The sequence below is a fragment of the Salmo salar genome, chromosome 04 (assembly GCF_965601325.2).
Source record: "Salmo salar chromosome 04, fSalSal1, whole genome shotgun sequence".
In the NCBI taxonomy this organism is placed as follows: domain Eukaryota; kingdom Metazoa; phylum Chordata; class Actinopteri; order Salmoniformes; family Salmonidae; genus Salmo; species Salmo salar.
Window position 1 is genome coordinate 26,866,128 of NC_138294.1, and position 25,941 is coordinate 26,892,068.

The 25,941-nt window shown below is 40.4% G+C and overlaps 2 protein-coding genes across 3 annotated transcripts; one reads left to right on the forward strand and one right to left on the reverse strand.

Moving 5' to 3' along the window:
- Nucleotides 1-151: 151 nt before the first annotated feature.
- Nucleotides 152-16,011, reverse strand: si:dkey-9i23.16 (uncharacterized). The gene is made up of 6 exons (XM_014195304.3): nucleotides 15,778-16,011; nucleotides 9,237-9,318; nucleotides 8,724-8,837; nucleotides 1,125-1,181; nucleotides 646-816; nucleotides 152-489 (listed from the first exon to the last, which is right to left on the reverse strand). Exons 2-6 carry the CDS (start codon nucleotides 9,315-9,317, stop codon nucleotides 364-366), a joined length of 549 nt encoding a protein of 182 aa, XP_014050779.1. The 5' UTR covers nucleotide 9,318; nucleotides 15,778-16,011; the 3' UTR covers nucleotides 152-363.
- Nucleotides 15,996-25,365, forward strand: tmem176 (transmembrane protein 176). 2 transcript variants are annotated; one of them, NM_001141900.1, is given in 7 exon segments: nucleotides 15,996-16,137; nucleotides 16,314-16,464; nucleotides 17,097-17,207; nucleotides 17,420-17,476; nucleotides 20,896-21,066; nucleotides 23,841-23,957; nucleotides 25,005-25,358. In NM_001141900.1, coding segments are annotated over 6 exon segments (642 nt in total). In that variant the 5' UTR covers nucleotides 15,996-16,137; nucleotides 16,314-16,338; the 3' UTR covers nucleotides 25,065-25,358.
- The last annotated feature ends 576 nt before the right edge of the window (nucleotides 25,366-25,941 follow it).

The following is a 25,941-nucleotide window of genomic DNA, read 5'->3' on the forward strand; positions in this document are numbered from 1 at the left end:
CTATATGTATCCAAACGTAATGACTAACCACAAGTGAAACAGTATGGAAAGAATATGTTGTTCCTGATATTTATAGGTTATTATGAAAAGCCAGCAGTGACCTTACACTGAACACACAACCCTCAATCTAAATAAGCATCAGAAGTCCACAGAGTTTATACAAATTATTTTATTAGGTTTCTCAAAAAATGGTACGCCTGTAAAGCTGGAAAGGAATAAACAAACCCATGAAAAAAACAATCATGAACTTGAACAAGTTAAAGGAAATGTGGTTACTGATAAAAATATGATAAAACAGATTAATATTTTTCTAAAATAGGTTTTTCAACTAGCATCCATTGGTTAATCAGTTTGACTAATTGATTAATTGATCATTCGGCACAGTCCCACTCTGAGTCCCTTGAGTGCGGACAAAGAGAGGAGAGAGTGGAGGATAAGAGCCCCCAGGTCATAAACGATGAGTAGGACTGTGACACTCCTGAAGAACCCCTGGGACCGAGAAAAAGACAAGGAAGGATAAACAACAACACAAAAAACAGTGCCACACACAATACAGGGCACTAAAATAGCATAGTGGCAAACAAAACAAACTGTCCTCAGACATACCCACACTTATCAACCACCCACCCACAAATCATTCCTTACCTCCAGGTACTCTCCTGGGCACTTTTGTGCAGCCCCGGCATACAGGTCGATGCTTGGCAGAGTGCAGGGTTCAGCAGTGCCCTGGACGGAGTGTAGGGAGACGCTGTACATACACAGAGCCAGTAGGCCCGCCAACAGGCTGGCCACGTTAGTGTAGGCACAGCCCGTCAGCTGGGGAGAAAGACACAACATGGAAGATAGAGTAAGTAGAGACAGGAAAATCTCCTGGCCCCAAAGATGAAATTGTTCCTAAGAGAAAAAAAGGTCTTGGACCTAAATGTTGCTATATAATGGATGTATTTTCTCATGCACGTAATAGGGTATATACATTGCACAGTAGCCCATGGGCAACATGTTCAGCCCAATATGTGGACTACTGTACAGGTAGACCCAGGTGGACATTTGAGTAATGGAATCGATTACACCCGTTTAGAGCAGTGTATATTCCAATGCAACACGTGACTGTTGTAATGTCTTACTAGCTGTCTGCCGGGAGACTTCTCACAGGCGAAGGCGAACGACCCTGCCGTCACAAACTTTAAAAGAAAGTAGAAACAATATCTGTTGTTTCAATTGCTACAGATGTGAAAAAAGAAAACCAAACCCTCCAATGATGCACACTATATAACATATAGCCTATGCATATAAACAGAAGCCAGAGGAAGCTTGGCACCTTAATTGGGGAGGACGGGCTCGTGGTAATGGCTGGAGCAGAATTGGTAGAATGGTATCAAATATATCAAACACATGGTCACCCTTCAATGTTGTGATGCAAAAATATTGGCTAAATGTATTGCTGATAGAATAAACAAGGTCCTAACAATCCCGTCTGATTCATCAAAATCAGACGGGATTGTTAAAAGGAAGATACATTGGAGACATTAGGCAACTACTAGAAATAATGGAAAACTATGAGAATGAGAGAAACCAGCTATAATCATTTTAGCAGATTTTGAGAATTCATCTGATACGGTCCCTGGATTTTTGAACTCTCTCATAAGATGGGTAAAAGTCATGCATAACAATCCTTTATGTGAAATAATAAATAACAGTTACTTCTCTGAGAACTTTGAATTGTCAAGAGGCGTAAAACAAGGTTGCCCTCTGTCACCATACCTATTTATTATGGCCATTGAATGGCAAATAATATTTTGTGTAATTTTGGAGTCACTTTTATTGTAAATAATAATAGAATATGTTTCTAAACACTTCTGCATTAATGTGGATGCTACTATGATTATTGATAATCCTGAATGAATCGTGAATAATGATGAGTGAGAAAGTTACAGAAGTACAAATATCATTCCCCCCCAAAAGTGCTAACCTTCCATGTTATTGTAATGGTGAGAGGTTAGCATGTCTTGGGGTTATTACATTTGTGCGTCTGTAACGTTAATGTAGAAGTGTTTAGAAACATGTTCTATTCTTATTTACAATATACATTATTTACCATTCATTTCTATTGGGCACAAACAAATATGAAACAGAACCAAAAACAAACAGCAAATATATCAAACAAATTTGTAGAGTGACAAGCTTGATGTAGTCATTACGTGCTATGAATAATTGGACCAAACACTTTTTACTACTTTAATACATATACAGTACCAGTCACAAGTTTGGACACACCAACTCATTGAAGGGTTTTTATTTATTTTTACTATTTTCTACATTGTAGCATAATAGTGAAGACATCAAAACTATGAAATAACACATATGTAGTAACCAAAAAAGTGTTAAACAAAACAAAATATATTTATATTTGAGATTCTTCAAAGTAGCCACCCTTTGCCTTGATGACAGCTTTGCACAGTCTTGACATTCTCTCAACCAGTTTCATGATGTAGTCACCTGGAATGCAATTCAATGAACAGGTGTGCCTTGTTAAAAGTACATTTGTGGAATTTATTGCCTTCGTAATGCGTGTTAGCCAATCAGTTGTGTTGTGACAAGGTAGGGGTGGTATACAGAAGATAACCCTATTTGGTAAAAGACCAAGTCCATATTATGGCAAGAACAGATCAAATAAGCAAGGAGAAACAACAGTCCATCATTACTTTAAGTCATGTAGGTCAGTCAATTTCAAGAACTTTGAACGTTTCTTCAAGTGTAGTCGCAAAAACCATCAAGCGCTATGATGAAACTGGCTTTCATATGGACCGCCACAGGAAAGGAAGACCCAGAGTTACATCTGCTGCAGAGGACAAGTTCATTAGAGTTACCAGCCTCAGAAATTGTAGCCCAAATAAATGCTTCAAAGAGTTCAAGTAACAGACACATCTCAGCATCAACTGTTCAGAGGAGACTGTGTAAATCAGGCCTTCAATGGTTGAATTGCTGCGAAGAAACCACTACTAAAGGACACCAATAATAAGAAGAGACTAGCTTGGGCCAAGAAACACGAGCAATGGACATTAGACCGGTGGCAATCTGTCCTTTGGTCTGATGAGTCCAAATTTGAGATTTTTGGTTCCAACCGCCTTGACTTTGTGAGATGCAGAGTAGGTGAACGGTTGATCTCCGCATATGTGGTTCCCACTGTGAAGCATGGAGGAGGAGGAGGTGTGATGGTGTGGGGGTGCTTTGCTGGTGACACTGTCAGTGATTTATTTCGAATTCAAGGCACACTTACCCAGCATGGCTACCACAGCATTCTGCAGCGATACGCCACCCCATCTGGTTTCCGCTTTGTGGGACTATAATTTGATTTTCAACAGGACAATGACCCAAAACAAACCCCCAGGCCTTGTAAGGGCTATTTGACCAAGGAGAGTGATGGAGTGCTGCATCAGATGACCTGACCTCCACAATCACCTGACCTCAACCCAATTGAGATGGTTTGGGATGAGTTGGACCACAGAGTGAAGGAAAAGCAGCCAACAAGTTCACAGCATATGTGGGAACTCCTTCAAGACTGTTGGAAAATAATTTCTCATGAAGATGGTGGAGAGAATGGCAAGAGTGTAACTCCAATCAAATCTAACTTTATTTGTCACATGCACCGAATACAACAGGTGTAGACCTTTACCGTGAAATGCTTATTTACAAGCTCTTAACCAACAGTGCAGTTCAAGAAAGAGTTAAGAAAATATTTACCAAAAAAACTAAAGTCAAAAGTCATAAAAAGTAACACAATAAAATAACAATAACAAGGCTATATACAAGGGGTAACATTACAGAGTCAATGTGCAGGGGTACATGTTAGTCGAGGTAATTTGTATATGTAGGTAAGGGTAAAGTGACTATGCATAGATAATTTACAACGAGTAGCAGCAGCGTACAAACAAATGGGAGGTGTCAACGTACATAGGCCGGGTGGCCATTTGATTAATTGCTCAGGAGTCTTATGACTTGGGGGTAGAAGCCGTTAACCTCTCTAGGGTAGGGGGCAGTATTTTCACATCCGGATAAAAAAACGTACCCGATTTAATCTGGTTATTACTACTGCCCAGAAACTAGAATATGCATATAATTGTTTGATTTGGATAGAAAACACCCTAAAGATTCTAAAACTGTTTGAATGGTGTCTGTGAGTATAACAGAACTCATATGGCAGGCAAAAACCTGAGAAGATTCTGTACAGGAAGTGCCCTCTCTGACCATTTCTTGGCCTTCTACACTCTCTTTATTGAAAACAAAGGATCTCTGCTGTAACGTGACACTTTCTGAGGCTCCCATAGGCTCTCAGAAGGCGCCAGAACGTTGAATGATGACTCTGCTGTCCCAGGCTGAAAAACAGTAGCGCATTTGGTAAGTGGTCGATCTGAGAACAATGAGACGGGCGTGCGCGTGCACGTGAAGAGTCCATTTTAGATTTTGAGTCTTTGAACGGAAAGGACGTCTCCTGGTCTGATTTTAAACAGCGTTTGACATGCTTCGAAGTACGGTAATGTAATATTTTGAATTTTTTTGTCACGATACGCGTCCGCGCGTCACCGTTCAGATAGTGTCTTGAATGCAAGAACAAAACAGAGGATATTTGAACATAACTATGGATTATTTTGAACCAAAACAACATTTGTGGATGAAGTAGAAGTCCTGGGAGTGCATTCTGACGAAGAACAGCAAAGGTAATCACATTTTTCTTATAGTAAATATGAGTTTGGTGAGTGCCAAACTTGGTGGGTGTCAAAATAGCTAGCCCGTGATGGCGAGCTATCTACTCAGAATATTGCAAAATGTGCTTTTGCCGAAAAGCTATTTTAAAATTGGACACCGCGATTGCATAAACGAGTTCTGTATCTATAATTCTTAAAATAATTGTTATGTTTTTTGTGAACGTTTATCGTGAGTAATTTAGTAAATTCACCAGAAGTTTGCGGTGGGTATGCTAGTTCTGAACGTCACATGCTAATGTAAAAAGCTGGTTTTTGATATAAATATAAACTTGATTGAACAAAACATGCATGTATTGTATAACATAATGTCCTAGGAGTGTCATCTGATGAAGATCATCAAAGGTTAGTGCTGCATTTAGCTGTGGCTTTGGTTTTTGTGACATTGTATGCTAGCTTGAAAAATGGGTGTCTGATTATTTCTGGCTGGGTACTCTGCTGACATAATCTAATGTTTTGCTTTCGTTGTAAAGCCTTTTTGAAATCGGACAGTGTGGTTAGATTAACGAGAGTCTTGTCTTTAAAATGGTGTAAAATAGTCATATGTTTGAGAAATTGAAGTAATAGCATTTCTAAGGTATTTGAATATCGCGCCACGGGATTCCACTGCCTGTTGAGTAGGTGGGACGATTTCATCCCACATACCCTAGAGAGGTTAAGGAGCCTTTTCGACCTATATTTACTGCTTGCCGTGCGGTAGCAGAGAGAACAGTCTATGACTTGGGTGACTGGAGCCTTTGACAATTTTTTGGTCTTTCCTCTGACACCACCTAATATAAAGGTCCTGGATGTCAGGAAGCTTGGCCCCAATGATGTACTAGGCCGTATGCACTACCCTCTGTAGCGCCTTACGGTCAGATGCCGAGCAGTTACCATACCAGGCGGTGATGCAACCGGTCAGGATGCTCTCGATGGTGCAGCTGTAGAACTTTTTGAGGATCTGGGGACCCATTCCAATTCTTTTCAATCTCCTGAGGGGGAATAGGTTTTGTCGTGTCCTCTTCATGACTGTCTTGGTGGGTTTAGACCATGATAGTTTGTTGTTGATGTGGAAATTTGAAACTTTCAACCCGCTCCACTACAGCCCCGTCAATGTTAATGGTGGCCTGCTTGGCCCGCCTTTTCCTGTAGACCATGATCAGCTCCTTTATCTTGCTCACATTGAGGGAGAGGTTGTCGTCCTGGCACTATACTGCCAGGTCTCTGACCTCCTCCCTATAGACTGTCTCATCGTTGTCGGTAATCAGGCTGTTGTGTCATCAGCAAACTTAATGATGGTGTTGGAGTCGTGTTTGGCCACGGAGTCGTGGGTGAACAGGGAGTACAGAAGGGGACAAAGCACACACCCCTGAGGGGCCCCAGTGTTGAGGATCAGCGTGGCAGATGTGTTGTTGCCTACCCTTACCACCTGGGGGTGGCCCGTCAGGAAGTCCAGGATCCAGTTGCCTGTAATCCATGGCTTCTGGTTGGGATATGTACGTACGCTCACTGTGGGCACATCGTCGATGCACTCATTGACGAAGCCGATGACTGAGGTGGTATACTCCTCAATGCCATTGGATGAATCCTGGAACATACTCCAGTCTGTGCTAGCAAAACAGTCCTGTGGTGTACCATCCGCATCATCTGACCACTTCCGTATTGAGCGAGTCACTGGTACTGCCTGCTTTAGTTTTTGCTTGTAAGCAGGAATCAGGAAGATAGAATTATGATCAGATTTGCCAAATGAAGGGTGAGGGAGAGCTATGTATGCGAGAGCTGTGTATGCGTCTCTGTGTGTGCGTCTCTGTGTTCCTCTGGTTGCACATGTGACATGCTGGTAGAAATTAGGTAAAAGAGAAAGTTTGCCTGAATTAAAGTCCCCGGCCACTAGGAGCACCGCTTCTTGATGAGCATTTTCTTGTTTGAGTATGGCCTTATTCAGCTGGTTGAGCGCGGTCTTAGTGCCAGCATCGGTTTGTGGTGGTAAATAGACGGCTACGAATAATATAGATTATAACTCTCTTGGTAGATAGTGTTATCTACAGCTTATCATAAAGTACTCTACCTCAGGCGAGCAATACCTTGAGACTTCTTTAATATTAGACATCGCGCACAAGCTGTTATTGACAAATAAACACCCACCCCCTAGCTTCTCTGTAAATGCCGATGCATGGAAAATACCACCACGCTCTATATTATCCGTGTTGTCGTTCAACCACGACTCGGTGAAACATAAGATATTACAGTTTTTAATGTCCCATTAGTAGGATAGTCTTGATCGTATATCATCCATTTTGTTTTCCAATGATTGCACGTTGGCAAATAGAACAGATGGTAGTGGGGGTTTACTCACTCGGCTAAGAATTCTCAGAAGGCAGCCCGACCTCCGCCCCCTTTTTCTCTGTCTTTTCTTCACGCAAATGACGGGGATTTGGGCCCATTCCCGAGGAAGCAGTATATCCTTTGCTTTGGACTCGTTAAAGAAAAACTCTTTGCCCAGTTTGAGGTGAGTAATCGCTGTTCTGATGTCCAGAAGTTATTTTCAGTCATAAGAGACAGTAGCAGCAACATTATGTACAAAATAAGTTAAAATATAAGTTACAAACAATGCGAAAAAACTAACAAAATAGCACAGTTGGTTAGGAGCCCATAAAACAGCAGCCATCCCCTCCAGCGCCAATCAAAGCTGTCATCAAGGCAAAGGTCGGCTACTTTGAAGAATCTCAAATATAAAATATATTTTGATTTGTTTGACACTTCTTTGGTTACTACAGGATTCCATATGTGTTATTTTATAGTTTTGATTTCTTCACTATTATTCTACAATGTAGAAAATTATAAAAATAAAGAAAAACCCTGGAATGAGTAGGTGTGTTCAAATTTTTAACTGGTACTGTAAGTGAATTTGTCCCAATACTTTTGGTCCCCTATGTACAAAAAGTGCTGTAATCTCTAAACGGTTCACCCGATATATATGAAAACACCTTCAAATTAAAGCTGACGTTCGGCAATTTGACCTCATCGTCATTGTGTCACTTCTAATCCAAAGTGCTGGTGTACAGAGCCAAAACAACAACAAAAATGTGTCACCGTCCCAATACTTTTGTTGCTCACTGTATTGCCTAGTTAAATAATGGTTAAATAAAAAAATGTTAAAAATAAAACCACAATTGACACATCAATCCCTTCGCTTCAATTTAAGCTATTATATAAATACTTGCTACAAAAATAATGCTCAATCCAGTATATCGGGCATTGAACAGTCAGCCTTGTGCAGACTCTGCCACGAGGAAACAGAATCAATAGAATATATTTTCTGGTACTGTCCATCGTGGCTCACTTTTTTAATCAGGTCCAGGAATGGTTGTTATGTCATAATATCAGGGTTCAGATGGACCTGCAAACTGTATTGTTATGGGATCTGAAAAAACACCACCAGTCAATGGGAAATATCATTATACTCTTGAGTAAAGTATTTATTTTTAGGGCAATATCGGTAGAAATGTTACAAATAGATAGGTTCAGGACCCTCGTAAGACATCATAGTCAAATGGAGGGATGTATTGCAAAAGGAAATAGCAAAATGGCATTATACTGGGAAAGATGGGTTAATCTGTGGATATCAGAGGGTTGGAGTTAAGATCTGAATGAATGGTGGTTTGGCGAATGTGGGTGAAAATCCAGCACTTGAAGAAATGTGGAATATGTGTATAATTTTTCAACTACAGGTACCGTAGATGTGAGTGAAATAGCTTTAAGTAGCAGTAGAACTATTGTTGTCCATTAGTTTACTCCAATTAGAGTAGGGATGGTATGGCAAGGGGGAAAAAGTATAGAGAAAAATAAAAACAACATGGATTCCATGTCTTTGATGCCATTCCATTCGCTCTATTCCAGCCATTAATATGAGCTGTCTTTCCCTCAGCAGCCTCCTGTGACAGAAACAAAGTTATTTATGGCTTTATTAAATTAGGATCTTACCAGGAAGCCAATAAATAAAGGGAGCATAAGTTGTAGTTTGGGCAAGCCAATGTCCATGTAGTACAGAGGCACCGCCAACAGCACTTGGAATAGACCCAGCAGTATCGACACCACCTGGTGGAGAAAAGAGAGAACTGCATCTAAAGGAACTATTTCGATGATTATAAAACTCAGTTCTGTGGTCCGATTCTAGCCTTCTCCCAGTTCCATTCATTCTTGCTCATGAGAAATGACTAGTGCAAAAAGTATGATGGGGACAATCGGTCCTTCTAGCCCTTGCTTTCACCAGTCCAATGCTTTTAAGTCTATGAGGGGAAGTGAGCAAGTGCGTACTCCGTGGAGCACGTGTCTGATGCATGGTGACAAGATAGATATATGAATTCCACTCTTAAAAGACAATTGAATGGTACAATAAGGAGGGAAAGAGCAGTCTGGTAGATGTATTGACTATCTATATGTATGAGTGTATAGTAATCATTCAATTCATGTCCATTACTCATTCAATTCTCTTACCGCTACAACCTCTGGGTCAAACTTGATGAAGAGGCGATGTAGTTTAGGACCACCTGTTCCTGACTCAGTGGATGACATCATCCTGAATTAAAGGGTTTGGTCCAGGAGAGAGGAGAGGAAAGAGAAAAGAGAGAGAAAAAAAGGAAGAGGAGAGAAGAGAAAGGAGAGAGGAGAGGAGACATGCTTATCAGAATCAATCACAAAATGTAACCAATGCAAGGCCCTAAAAATTGTACATTGACTCTGTACCGGTACCCCCCTGTATATAGTCTCGCTATTGTTATTTTACTGTTGCTCTTTAATTACTTGTCACTTTTATTTCTTATTCTTATCTGTATTTTCTTTAACTGCATTGTTGGTTAGGGGCTCGTAAAGTAAGCATTTCACTGTAAGGTCTACATCAGTTGTATTTGGCGCATGTGACTAATAACATTTCATTTGATTTGATTTGACAAACACAAAATGTAATCACAGGCACTGGAACGCAGATAAACAGTAGAATGCAGGTTTGCAATTTTGGGTTCAAAGGTTTGATTGGTGATTCACACAGAGTTCTATGCTTTCCAGCATGATATTTGAACTCTGCTTAATAAAGGGATACTTCAGGATTTTGGCAAAGAGTACCTTTATTGATTGATTTAATTTATTTGACAATTTGTAAAATCAATACATAAGGGTGCTCCAGCTGGTGACGCCTCCACATACAATTTAAGAAAATCATCAAGGATAACACAACACAGCTTAACAGCTTATTTCCATTGTGGTCCTTTTGAAGAGGGAAAGGGGAAGTAGGAATACAAGGTTAGGCAGCGATTGTAATGACAACAAACAATGAAAGACACAATTGTTGTTTGTTTCACAACATCCGATAATTAATAAAATTTCCGTTCCTAATAAACAACTATCTGGGGATCTGGGGACCATACTGTGGACAATCTGATGTACAAGACACAATTTTATCTGAGCGACTCTCTCCTCCACTTTAAGCCATCTAAGGCTTTCAAAGTGGTAATAGTCGAGATGCTGGAAGTTTAAAAATAATCCTGACTAATTTGTTCTGAGATGTCTGCAATTTATTTTGTAATATCTTGGGGGCACTATTGTAACAGGAAGAGCATGCATAGTCAAAGTGGCACTGAACAAGAGCCCCTGCCAATGTCCCCATTGCATTCCTATCCAGATATTTGGAGGTTCTAGCCAGGAACCTAATTTTATGGTTCATTTTGTGCCATGCTCTCCCCTTTCAGATGGTTATCTAGCACACATCCAAGATACTTAAACTAGTATTTTGCTGCGACTGCTATGTCACCTACTACCACCTTAAAATCTGGGGATTTCCTCAGTTTCACTTTGTACCCGAACAACATGGATTCTGTTTTTCCAAGGTGAAGTGACAGCTTATTGTCATATAGCCATTTACTGAGGGCTTTCTCAACCACATTCTTGTCTTTGTGGGAAACCAACAGTGCAGAATCATCTGCATATAGGAAAAGGTCACATGTACAGGTACAGTGGTGGGAAAAAGTATTTGATCCCCTGCTGATTTTGTACGTTTGCCCACGGACAAAGAAATAATCAGTCTATAATTTTAATGGTAGGTTTATTTGAACAGTGAGAGACAGAATAACAACAACAAAAAATCCTGAAAAATGCATGTCAAAAATGTTATAAAATTATTTGCATTTTAATGAGGGAAATAAGTATTTGACCCCTCTGCAAAACATGACTTAGTACTTGGTGGCAAAACCCTTGTTGGCAATCACAGAGGTCAGACGTTTCTTGTAGTTGGCCACCAGGTTTGCACACATCTCAGGAGGGATTTTGTCCTACTCCTCTTTGCAGATCTTCTCCAAGTCATTAAGGTTTCGAGGCTGACGTTTGGCAACTCAAACCTTCAGCTCCCTCCACAGATTTTCTATGGGATTAAGGTCTGGAGACTGGCTAGGCCACTCCAGGATCTTAATGTGCTTCTTCTTGAGCCACTCCTTTGTTGCCTTGGCTGTGTGTTTTGGGTCATTGTCATGCTGGAATTCCCATCCACGACCCATTTTCAATTCCCTGGCTGAGATAAGGAGGTTCTCACACAAGATTTGACGGTACATGGCCCCGTCCACCGTCCCTTTGATGCGGTGAAGTTGTCCTGTCCCCAAAGCATAATGTTTCCACCTCCATGTTTGACGGTGGAGATGGTGTTCTTGGGGTCATAGGCAGCATTCCTCCTCCTCCAAACACGGCGAGTTGAGTTGATGTCAAAGAGCTCCATTTTGGTCTCATCTGACCACAACACTTTCACCAGTTGTCCTCTGAGTCATTCAGATGTTCATTGGCAAACTTCAGACGGGCATGTATATGTATTCTTGAGCAGGGGGACCTTGCGGGCGCTGCAGGATTTCAGTCCTTCACGGCGTAGTGTGTTACCAATTGTTTTCTTGGTGACTATGGTCCCAGCTGCCTTGAGATCATTGACAAGATCCTCCCGTGTAGTTCTGGGCTGATTCCTCACCGTTCTCATGATCATTGCAACTCCACGAGGTGAGATCTTGCATGGAGCTCCAGGCCGAGGGAGATTGACAGTTCTTTTGTGTTTCTTCCATTTGCGAATAATCGCACCAAATGTTGTCACCTTCTCACCAAGCTGCTTGGCGATGGTCTTGTAGCCCATTCCAGCCTTGTGTAGGTCTACAATCTTGTCCCTGACATCCTTGGAGAGCTCTTTGGTCTTGGCCATGGTGGAGAGTTTGGAATCTGATTGATTGATTGCTTCTGTGGACAGGTGTCTTTTTTACAGGTAACAAGCTGCGGTTAGGAGCACTCCCTTTAACCTGTTGAGGACAGACGTTCCGCTAGTGGAACCCCGTTCCGCCTGCGGAACCCCTAGCCAACAGCCAATGGCATCACACGGCGCGAAATACAAAACCAACTAAAATACCACAATTCAATTTTCTCAAACAATCAACTATTTTACACCATTTTAAAGATAAGACTCTCGTTAATCTAACCATATTGTCCGATTTCAAAAAGGCTTTACAGCGAAAGCAAAACATTAGATTATGTCAGGAGAGTACCCAGCCAAAAATAGTCACACAGCCATTTTCAAAGCAAGCATATATGTCACAAACACCCAAACCACAGCTAAATGCAACACTAACCTTTGATGATCTTCATCAGATGACACTCCTAGGACATTATGTTATACAATACATGCATGTTTTGTTCAATCAAGTTCATATTTATATCAAAAAACAGCTTTTTACATTAGCATGTGATGTTCAGAACTAGCATACCCACCGAAAACCTCCGGTGAATTTACTAAATTACTCATGATAAACGTTGACAAAATACATAACAATTATTTTAAGAATTATAGATACAGAACTCCTTTATGCAATCGCTATGTCCGATTTTAAAATAGCTTTTCGGCGAAAGCACATTTTGCAATATTCTGAGTACATAGCTCGGCCATCACGGCTAGCTATTTTGACATCTGCCAACTTCGGGGTCACCTAAACTCAGAATTACTATTAGAAAAATTTGATTACCTTTGCTGTTCTTCGTCAGAATGCACTCCCAGGACTTCTACTTCAACAACAAATGTTGTTTTGGTTCCAAATAATCCATAGTTATGTCCAAATACCTCCGTTTTGTTCGTGCGTTCAGGTCACTATCCGAAGGGTAACGCGCGAGCGCATTTCATGACAAAGAAATTCAGAATATTCCATTACCGTACTTCGAAGCATGTCAAACGCTGTTTAAAATCCATTTTTATGCTATTTTTCTCGTAAAATAGCGATAATATTCGGTTTCATTCAAAGAGATAAGAAAAACATGGTGAGTTCTCATGACCGCTCATCTCCAGTCTCACTGTCCCCAGGCTGACCACTTACAAACTCTGCTCCTATACTTTGCCCAGAGACAGCAGACACCCCATTCCACTTTCTGGCGGCTTTAGAGAGCCAATGGAAGCCTTAGAAAGTGTCACGTTACAGCATAGATGCTGTAATTTCGATAGAGATGTAACAGAATGAAAACAAATTGTCAGACAGGGCACTTCCTGCATGGAATCTTCTCAGGTTTTGGCCTGCCATATGAGTTCTGTTATACTCACAGACACCATTCAAACAGTTTTAGAAACTTTAGAGTGTTTTCTATCCAAATCTACTAATTATATGCATATTCTAGTTTCTGGGCAGGAGTAGTAACCAGATTAAATCGGGTACGTTTTTTATCCGTACGTGAAAATACTGCCCCCTATCCCAAAGAAGTTAAGAGTGTGCTCCTAATCTCAGCTCGTTACCTGTATAAAAGACACCTGGGAGCCAGAAAGATTTCTGGCTCCCAGGTGACCCCCACGTGACCCCCTCTCTGATTGAGAGGGGGTCAAATACTTATTTCCCTCATTAAAATGCAAATCAATTTATAACATTTCTGACATGCGTTTTTCTGGATATTTTTGTTGTTATTCTGTCTCTCACTGTTCAAATAAACCTACCATTAAAATTATAGACTGATCCTTTCTTTGTCAGTGGGAAAACGTACAAAATCAGCAGGGGATCAAATACTTTTTCCCCCCACTGTAGATTTCAGATTGTTTATTTGCAATAGAAATAAAAGTGGACCCAGCATACTCCCTTGGGGTACCCCGCAGTTCAAGATTTGGGGTTTAGACAGGGTCCCATCTACATCCACCATCTGTTCTTTCTTACAGGTAAGAGCTGACCCATTTTACTGCTAAGTTGTTAAAGCCCATGGCTCTTAGTTTGATTAACAGAATCTCATGATTAACTGTATCGAACGCCTTTTGGAGATCTAACATAACCATAACATAAAATGTCCCTCCATCTACTTCCTTCCTTATGTGGTCAGTCAGATATAGTAGGCAGGTGTCAGTGGAATGGGATTTCATAAAGCCAGATTGGAGCTCATAGAATAGGTTATGTAAAGAAATATAACTGTCAATCTGCTTGAACATAATCTTTTCCATGACCTCCGAATAAAGCCCACAGGATTGAGACAGGCCAATAGTTTCCATGATCTAACTTATTCCCTTTTTTATATACAGGAATTACCCTTGCAAATTTCAGTTCACTGGGAAAACAGCCTAGTTCAATAGACAGATGCACAATGTGAGTTACACATGGGGTTATAATTACCGCAGCGTCCTTTAGAAATCTGTCAGGAATGTTGTCAAGGCCTGTTGCTTTGGAACAGTCAAGTTCTTTCAGCCTCTCTAGCACAGTTGACTCAGACACCTTTTCAAATGAAAAATCATCTACTTGAATCCCCTGCTGTGAGTAAAACAGCTGGACCTGACTCTCCTCAAAGCAACCTGACTGAGAAGGTAACTTGCTAACTAATGTATTAGCTATAGTTGTAAAATAGCTATTCAGACTGTCTGCAGCCATGGTCTTATCTGATGTAACCTTCCTCCAATGTCCAAGCTAAGATGATCTACTTCACCAGAGTCATTGCCAAAATCCCGAAGTATCCCTTCAAGCATGTGCATGTGCATGTTGAGCTGTAACTGCAAGAGGGGCGAGGTGCATTTGACCTAGCAAGGACTTGGATTGTAGTGATGAGTGGTGTGAATGACTGGATGAGAGAGAGAGGGAGAGAGATAGAGAGAGCCAGAGAGCGAGAGAAAGAGAGATTGAGACAGGAGGAGAGTGAGAAGGTGCGAGAAAAGACGGGTGGAGAGAAGGTGGAGAGGGAAAGAAGCACGGAGGGAGGGGGAGAGAGAGTCAGAGAGAGAGAATAAGAGAAAAAAGGAGAGGGGAGAGAGGCGGAGAGGGGAGAGAGGCAGGGAGGGAGGGGGGGGGGGTCTGAGAGAGAGAATTAAACCACATGTCTGAGTTGGCCTAGTCCCCATTGGATATAGTGGAATGTTGCTGCTGGATGAAAAACAGATGTGCACAGTGGGCTTGGGGAGAGACGGGGGCGGGGGGAGATGTATTACAATTGAATCAAGATATGGGGGCATGGGAACATTTCATTTCCAGACCAGCTTCACCAAACATTATTCTAGAGTGTAGAACGCTGTTCAAACACAGACCTCACTGCATGCACTATGCACTCAACTGTATTCGAAGTGGGGAAGGGTTTGCTTGTTTAGGCCAAGCAAACGAAATAAGAGGAGGGGAGAGAGGGAAGAAAACAAAGCAGGGGAAAGAGCAATGAACTACGGTACATTAACACGGTCCAGCCGACTGGTCTGAACTGTATTGACGCAACATGACGTTCAAGGACAAGTGAATGTGAGGGGGGCTTGGGCAGGGCACCAGGCACAAATATTCGCCATAATAGAAAGATAGTCTTCTTTTATTTATTTAATTAGCCTACATGTTATTAAACCTTTATTTAAAGATACAGGTCAGTTAAAAACAAATGTATAACGCCTATTTACCATTCTTATTTCTCAATAATCTTGTTCTGTTGCCTACACATCAGGGCTAAACTGCCATATTCTCTCGATTCGCCCCTGAAGATCAGCGCAACTTCATCCACCATTTACGTAAATTCATGAGCTATTTTAAAACGGACTTACCTTGATGAAAACAGCCCCTGTTGTATGCACACGGTCCTTTTTTGTTGCAGAATGACCGTGTAGGTCCAGGCTGTCACAAAAACGGTTGCTACGAATGTTTATATTGACTATTGTATCACTGTCTCCCAAGACGAGGGGGTGACAGTGGGCTAGGGTTGGAGGCTTCGCACCAGTGAAAGTAAGCTAATCCGACTCGTGTTTCGTTCGTGCCAAGAACGGGCGGAGACACAAAAAGTTAAGGGAACGGACGCGGACTGGCTATGTTGCGAAATCTATTTTTCTAATTCGTAGATTAGGCAACAAGAAGTTGAGTTTGTGGAATTAGGCATACTAAAGTGATTTTGTATCTGAAAGGAAAAGGTAAGATGCGTCGATTATCCTAATAGGATTTTTGATTGTATAACGGTCCACCCAGGAGGTTTCACTATTGTTGTATAATTAATAATAATTCAAATAAAAGTGTTGGTAAGGTCAATCACTTTAATAGCCTAACAATTGAACACACATTGCGTATTGTCCTTTTCCTTGAACCCCAGCGCCAAAGGACTCCAGAGCGCAAGGATGGCTGTGTCGGTCTCAAGGGACCTGTCAGTGAGCGTGACGACGGACATCAACTCGGATAAACTGACCGACAGACAGCGGGCTCTGCGCGAGAGCATCCAGAAAGGCGAGCCAAAGGCTTTGGGGGTGAGCGTCAGATGTCAAAGACTATTTGTACTTTTTTATAGACGGAGATACTACAATAGGGGGTGGTTATTATTGCATGTTGTGTTCAGCCCTGTGCATTTAGTGTCCTGTTTTAATTTTTTTCCCTTCACATTATGTTTGACTGATGCATTTAAGAATCAAATATGTATTTGTACATGACTCATTATATTTACTGTCTCTATAAAGATGTCAGACATTGATTTGTGGTGAACGCCTGGAACCTAATGTGTTTGTGTCAATAAGTCAATCATATTATAAAACCCTTTTTACATCAGCAGTTCCCACAAAGTGTATTTACAGTAAACCGGCCTGTGTGTGTGATTGTGTGTGTTCTATCTATCTATCTATCTATCTATCTATCTATCTATCTATCTATCTATCTATCTATCTATCTATCTATCTATCTATCTATCTATCTATCTATCTATCTATCTATCTATCTATCTATCTATCTATCTATCTATCTATCTATCTATCTATCTATCTATCTATCTATCTATCTATCTATCTATCTATCTATCTATCTATCTATCTATCTATCTATCTATCTATCTATCTATCTATCTATCTATCTATCTATCTATCTATCTATCTATCTATCTATCTGGCAGGTGTCCCAGGTAATGATTGGGTTGATGGTGATGTCCTACTCCATCCCCCTCCTCTCCACTGAGTTCACAGAGGTCGTGACCTTTGGGGTACCCTGGTGGAGTGGCCTATCGGTAACCGAGTAACCTAACCTTCACTCATACTCACTCTCTGTACTGAATGGTTACATAAATTATTCTATCAAATTTGTTATTGTGATTACCATTTTTTTTTTTTAAGTGTTGCCATTCAATTTCATTATTGTTTTATCAGCCACTCATTCTTTTAATCATTGGTTATGATATTTTATTGACAATTGGGAGTTGTTTATATCTGATGTGTCTAGTTCATAGCAGCAGGAGTCATTGCCATAGTGATAGAGAAACACAGCAGTATGAAATCGGTGAGTATGAATACCACCACACGGTATGCTCGCGTACACACACTCACACTAGTGATCTCATAACCCGCAATCCCCACGGTTATATCCGCGGGTCGTCCAGGTTTAGGGCAATGATGTATATAAACTCTGGATTGCTGATTCTATGTATTGGCCAATGAGAGGCTTTGAAGCCACTGGTCGGCAATATTAGCACTCCCCAGAAAAGCAGTCCTCCACAGAGAGAAATAGTAATGGCGTCTTTTTGTAGGCACTACCTCCGCCATGGTTCATTGGACAAAGCCTATGGGGAAAATGAATGGTGTTTTTGTAGGGTTTTTTGTTTAAAACCTCTTAAAGGGTTGCAGCCTTTTTTTCAATTTCCGCCTAAAATGATATCTAATTGCCTGTAGCTCAGGACCTGAAGCAAGGATATGCATATTCTTCATACTTTTTGAAAGGAAACACTTTGAATTTTGTGGAAATGTGAAATTAATGTAAGCGCATATAACACATTAGATCTGGTAAAAGATAATAGAAATAAAAAACATGCGGTTTCCCCAAAATAATTGTTGCATCATCTTTTAAATGCAAGAGAAAGGTCAAGACAGTGGGCCAATTGTGCGCCGCCCAATGGGACTCCCGATCACGGCCGGGTGTGATACAGCCCGGAATTGAACCAAGGTCTGTAATGACGCCTCTAGCACTGAGATGCAGTGCCTTAGACCGCTGCACCACTCGGGAGCCTAACATTACCATACATAACTATAGAGAACATACAGAAATCCCATGGCAATAAAACATTTAAGTTTACACACTGCCAGGAATGTCATACATGATGGATCATTAGCTTCCCTACAGAAAAGACAGCAGGTGTGGGGTGTGGCAAACTGTAGAACCCAGTTCCAACATTTGAATATAAAAATGGATTTCATCAAACACAAGTACGCTACATTTTATGGGATCCTTATGATGACAAATCAGATAAAGATTACTGAATGTAAGTGCATTATTTACCTTCATAGGTGAATGAATCAAACCAGTTGCCATGATAAAAGTGTTTTGTTGTTGTGCACTATCCTCAAACAATAGCATGGAATTTTTTCACTGTAATAGCTATTGTAAATTGGACACTGCAGTTAGATTAACAATAAGACATGTCTATGTCCTAGAAAGTTGGCTGTTGTTTACAACGTCATTCTAGTCACATTATCGCATATTGAGCAACAACTGTCCCGGTTTAGGGACACCGATCCCATAGAGGTTCAACGCTCAAAATAAGGTTTGTAGTAAACACAGGCTTAGGAGATCTTATACATTTAGTTCTATGAGATAATCTTCATCAGCTAACATCACCTTTTGTGAATTTTGAAGAATTTATGTAATTCAAAAAAGCACATTAAGCACTTCATAATAAAGGCTTCATAATTCATAAAGGTCATGTTAACTGACTCCTATCATCTCATAGAACAAAACTTATAAGATCTCCTAAGCCTGTGTTAACCTTTGACCTTATTGTCAGTGTTCATTTTTCGCATAGGGATGGCTGAATGAACCAGAGGTAACTAATTTCCGGGTTTTAGGACTACAAGTTGGCGAGTTCTATAGGATTGAATGGAATTCAACATTATTTCATTTAAATGTTTCAAGGACAAAATTGCATGTATTTAAGTATTTTTGTTGTTTTAGTGGGGACAGTAACATTAATACTTTCAAAAACTTATACTTTAAGGAAAATGTTTTTAGATATTGCTTTATTTGTATGTTTAACGCATATCGTATCATTTAAAAGTATGCGTTAAGGTTTACATTTTAGCAGACGCTCTTATCCAGAGCGACTTACAGTAGTGGATGCATACATTTCTTTTTTTTTTTCTTCTTCTTCTCCGTACTGGTCCCCCGTGGCAATCGAACCCACAACCCTGGCGTTGCAAACACCATGCTCTACCAACTGAGCCACACGGCTCAGCTCTTAGAGAAGAAACGTGGCAATAGCTACCAATTTTTTTTTACAACGTTGTTGGAGTGCCAAGATGGAGGCACGGTGGGTTCAAAACAGTGTCCCCTATCATCTAGTGTTTATTTATACATCATTGGTTTAGGGTTATGAAATATTATGAAAATGAAGGGCAGGTAGGTGGCAGTTGGGTTGAATAAAGAGAAAATAATACATAAAAAAATCTATACATGTATCATTGTTGTGCAATTTATATCTAGGCCTATAGACTGCATTTAGGGTTTTCTTTCATGTTTTTGGCATTAGTGTGAAAGCCTAAACTTTGGGGCCTAACTTTACGCTCGCCAAATAGCCTACACGCCAAACGCTTTTGGGAACACACATCGAACCACTGAGGCAAAAAGGACAATACCGGAGTTTAATTCAATACGAGAAAAGCTGCAAAATAGAGAGTTGAAAATACAGAGACGGGAGGGCCATAAAAGTAATGTTTGGGAAAGATTTGGTGAAGTGGTAAAAGAGGATAATAACAGTGCATATATTATGTGTGAAGATTGTGAGGCGCTATACGGCAGTGACAAGGTGGGGACTTCAAATAGGCCTGTGACACGTCAAGGGAACTGAAGCCTACTGTTCAGATGGGTTTAATTGAAACTGAAATCTGGACACTTACCTCTCACATAGTCTTAATATTAACTCCTGCAGAATGAAGCATTTCTAGGGTAAAATGATACACCAAATGCACATTTTGACTCGGGAACAGGAGTAGAGAAATATTATTTATTTATTTCAGAATCTTGAGAGAATGTGAATGCACAGTTAGGGACCGGCTGTAGAGCTGCGATCTATCAGCGTCATAAAAGCTGACAGTATTTCAACCACATAAATATGCATCCAAGCCAAACTCAAATCTTATCAGAAACATGTTGGGTCATTTTCACAGCTTTCAATTTCCTTACAACTGGTCAAACTGATTCTGGTGTGCAAGGGCTTATTTCGTTTTCTAGGGAAACATATAATGACAGAAGAAAAGCTGCATGTATCCAATAATAGACAAGTTGACTCACAAATAGCCTAGCAAAATTATAAGCAGAAACATATCACAAATAGGCACACAAAAAATCCTCCACCCCCTGTCAAAAAGAATTCTGCCATCTCTGACTCTAGCCTACAGCGCATTTATTTATTTATTTGTGGGTCGGGTGCGAGCCTCAGATTTTCACTTTATCACAGATAGTCACACACACACACACACACACACACACACACACACACACACACACACACACACACACACACACACACACACACACACACACACACACACACACACACACACACACACACACACACACACACACACACACACACACACACACACACACACCCTACATTATAAAAATGTACACTATAATCAATGAGGTCTGGCCCCTGACTCCCACCCCTATCTCTTCCTCCCTCTTTCTCTCTCCCTCTGTCCCTCTAGCTGGGTGTGTGTATGGTAGTGACACTGGTGGCCATTTTGGTTTCTCTCCTGGCCCTCATCTTCTACTTCATTGATCTCCACAATAACCCAGAGACACCGTGTAACCACCCCCTGGCCGCCGCAACACACTACGGGGAGGAGTATGAATGTGACCACCAGCACTATGCCACTGTTAGTACCTTTTTCATCATTGGTCTGTGTGTGTGCGTGTGTGCGTGTGTGTGTGTGTGTGTGTGTGTGTGTGTGTGTGTGTGTGTGTGTGTGTGTGTGTGTGTGTGTGTGTGTGTGTGTGTGTGTGTGTGTGTGTGTGTGTGTGTGTGTGTGTGTGTGTGTGTGTGTGTGTGTGTGTGTGTGTGTGTGTGTGTGTGTGTGTGTGTGTGTGTGTGCGTGTGTGTGCGTGTGCGTGTCGCCAGTATCCAGTATCAGTCAAAAGTTTGGACACACCTACTCGTTCAAGGGTTTTTATTTATTTTTACTATTTTCTACATTGTAGAATAATAGTGAAGACATCAAAACTATGAAATCACACATATGGATTCATGTAGTAACCAAAAAAGTGTTAAACAAATCAAAATATATTTTAGATTCTTCAAAGTAGCCACCCTTTTCCTCGATGACAGCTTTGCACACTCTTGGCATTCTCTCAACCAACTTCATGAGGTAGTCACCTGGAATGCATGTCAATTAACAGGTGAGCCTTGTTAAAAGTTAATTTGCAGAATTTCTTTCCTTCTTAATGCGTTTGAGACAATCAGTTGTGTTGTGACAAGGTAGGATTGGTATACAGAAGATAGCCCTATTTGGTAAAAGACCAATTCCATATTATAGCAAGAACAGCTCAAATAAGCAAAGAGAAACAACATTCCATCATTACTTTAAGACATGAAGGTCAGTCAATACGGAACATTTCTTCAAGTGCAGTTGCAAAAACCATCAAGCGCTATGAAGAAATTGGCTCTCATGAGGACCGCCACAGGAAAGGAAGACCCAGAGTTACCTCTGCTGTAGAGGTAATAAAAAGAAGAGACTTGTTTCAGTCAGGAAGTTAAAGCTTGGTCGCAAATGGGTCTTGCAAATGGACAATGACCCCAAGCATACTTCCAAAGTTGTGGCAAAATGGCTTCTGGACAACAAAGTCAAGGTATTGGAGTGGCCATCACAAAGCTCTGACCTCAATCCTACAGAACATGTGTGGGCAGAACTGAAAAAGTGTTGTGAGCAAGGAGGCCTACAAACCTGACTCAGTTACACCAGCTCTGTGAGGAAAAATGGGCTAAAATTCACCCAACATTGTGGGAAGGTTGTGGAATGCTACCCGAAACGTTTGACCCAAGTTAAACAATTTAAAGGCAATGCTACCAAATACTAATTGAGTGTATGTAAACTTCTGACCCACTGGGAATGTGATGAAATAAATAAAAGCTGAAATAAATCATTCTCTCTACTATTATTCTGACATTTCACATTCTTAAAATAAGGTGGTGATCCTAACTGACCTAAGACAGGGAATTTTTACTAGGATTAAATGTCAGGAATTGTGAAAAACTGAATTTAAATGTATTTGTCTAAGGTGTATGTAAACTTCCGACTTCAACTGTATATACTGTATTCTATTTTATTCTACTGTATCTTAATCTATGCCGCTCTGACATTGCTCATCCATATATTTATATATATTCTTAATTCCGTTCCTTTACTTAGATTTGTGTGTATTGGATATATGTTGTGAAATTGTTAGATATTACTTGTTAGATATGCACTGTTGTACTAGAAACACAAGGATTTCGCTACACCCGCAATAAAATCTGCTAAACACATGTATGTGACCAATAATATTTGATTTGATGTGATGGTTGAATTGCTGCAAAGAAACCACTACTAAAGGACATCAATAACAAAAAGAGACTCGCTTGGGCCAAGAAACACGAGCAATGGACATTATGCCGGTTGAAATCTGTCCTTTGGTCTGATGAGTCCAAATTTGAGATTTTTGGTTCCAACCACCTTGTCTTTGTGAGACGCAGAGTAGGTGAACGGATGATCTCCGCATGTGTGCTTCCCACCGTGAAGCATGGAGGAGATGGTGTGATGGTGTGGGGTGCTTTGCGGGTGACACTGTCTGTGATTTATTTAGAATTCAAGGCACACTTACCCAGCATGGCTACCACAGCATTCTGCAGCAATATGCCATCCCATCTGGTTTGCGCTTAGTGGGACTATCATTTGTTTTTCAACAGGACAATGACCCAAAACACACCTCCAGGCTGTGTAACGGCTATTTGACCAAGAAGGAGAGTGATGGAGTACTGCATCAGATGACCTGACCTCCACAATCACCTGACCTCAACCCAATGGAGATGGTTTGGGATGAGTTGGACTGCAGAGTGAAGGAAAAGCAGCCAACAAGTGCTAAGCATATGTGGGAACACCTTCAAGACTGTTGGAAAAGCATTCCTCATGAAGCTGGTTGAGAGAATGCCAAGAGTGTGCAAAGCTGTTATCAAGGCAAAGGGTGGCTACTTTAAAGAATCTAGAATATAAAATATATTTTGATTTGTTTAACCCTTTTTTGGTTACTAGATGATTCCATATGTGTTATTGCATAGTTTTGATGTCTTCACTATTATTCTACAATGTAGAAAATAGTAAAAATAAAGAAAAACCCTTGAATGAGTAGGTGTGTCCAAACTTTTAACCGGTACTGTACGTTGTTACCCCAACGTGTTTGTGATGCATCACGTTTATGACTCATTGAGAAATGATATTTAATCTGAAATGATAAATCTCTCATATTCAAATGATCTGTTTCCTCACAATGCAATATTACAAACGATGTGTGACAAATGTTCTTACAAATTACTTGCTCTCAGTTTAACTTTAGCTCTCTCTGACTCTCCCTCGCTCCCCGCTCTCTCTCTCTCTCTCTCTCTCTCTTTTTACCTCAGGTGTTCAGTTATGGAGTAAAGTCGTCCCTCCTTCTCTTTACCATCATCCAGATCATCGTCTCCTCGACGCTCTCTTACATCCTGTACAAAAAGAGGAGGGGTTTCGGACCATACTCAGTAAGACAGACAGGAAAATACATTAAAGGGGAACTTTAGTATTTTATTTAATTTACAGTTGTAGATTACAAGATTACCATGTACATTATATTTAGTATTTATTAGGATCCCCATTCTGCAGCTACTCTTCCTGGGGTCCAAACAGGGTTAAAAAAAAATGACATCACAGTAAAACACAACAGCCTACATCATAAATAAAACAATACATCATAAAATACATTATTACTCTATTATTACAAATGTACAATATAAAGTCCACAAAACCACAACATTACAATGTCAGAGTACATGCAGATTACAGATTACAGTGTCTCCTGGCCCATAGACTACTTTCCGGGTTAGGAATCATCGAACCATCTAGGCCGTCATTGTAAATAAGAATTTGTTAGTAACTGACTTGCCTAATTAAATAAAGGTTGAATAAAATAAAATAAAAAAATTGTAAAATACTTCCCCTTTAATATTTAGTTTATCACTGTAATATTCGTTATTATCTGGGATATTATTGCTTAATTACCATGATCATATTCATCATAGGATGTGGTGGGAATAGATATTTTAATTTGTTCACTTGGATTTATTTGCGGATATGTTCAGTCTAAATGTTATTATTATATGTTAATTGTTTATAATCACAACATATGCTTGCCATATTTAAAACAAAAGTGCTGGCAATGAGGAATAATATTTCAAGACAGAATCCAAACAAAATGAAAGGGCGATAAAAACGACGCCCATTTATTCAGAGATTGTTTCCGTACAAATAAAATATTTACAAGATTGTGTAAATACACAGAGGATGCCACAGGGCAGGCAATAGAGTAGTGGCAATAGAGTAGTGGCAATAGAGAGTGGCAATAGAGTAGTGGCAATAGAGTTGTGGCAATAGAGTAGTGGCAATAGAGTTGTGGCAATAGAGTAGTGGCAATAGAGTAGTGCCGTGGAAATTACCGCCAGGGACACCTGAAGTCAATGTAAAATGTTCCTTCACATTAGTTAATCTGTTTTTCTACTCTCCCTTTTTCTTTCTTTCTCTCTCTCTTCCAGTCTATCAATCAAGATGTTCCCTCGACTCCCATACAGGTCACTGCCCCCAACTTCAACTGACCAATAACAGCTGCAGAAGGACTTTAACTGACCAATCACATCTACAGACAGATTTCCACCAATTCCCCTGTTATGATACTGATGATTTGTCCGCCACTGATGGTTTGTTTAAGTTTCTACCATTGTGGCTTTATGTTATGTCTTTGAATGTGTAACATGAGGCTGTGGAATTGATTTGGATGTGATTCCATAGTATGCAGTGTTTTACTACAATGCAGTGTTAAATAATGGTTTAATTTTCCCTAAATTCCTCATTTGTTTTGTATATTATCACCTAAATAAAATCATTTATATAAAAAAATACTGTTCTTCAAAATGCATTTGTAAAATGACCTCCATCTGTTCTGATAGTAAGTCCCGCTCATCTTCTCTCCGGATAGTCAAGACAAAGTGTTCTCTCTCTCTAGAACACAAGTAAGCCTTGTCCGAGCCAGAACAGCCCATAGGGGCTGGAGCCTATCGCCTGTTTCTGCAGCGTGAGGCAGCTTGATGCACAAGTACACCTCATGGACAGGACGCTAGAATGCCTAGAATGATAGAACAACATGAAGAAGGTTTAGACAGCAATGTCATCAAATGTCATCATAAGATTCTCCAGGAAGTGTTTCTGTAACCAGGTTATGTATGTGCTCTGGGAGCCAGATGGAACCTCCAGTGAATGGATGGAACTGAATGGAACCATTTGAAACAGTTGACTTCATTTTGGATGGCTCCCATGTACAGTACACTTCCTGGTATCGTTCGAATCAAAGCCTTTTCTCCCATTCTAGGCACCAGGCCAGAGAGATTCTTCTCTCGTCTCGAAACACACCACACACACACACACACACACACACACACACACACACACACACACACACACACACACACACACACA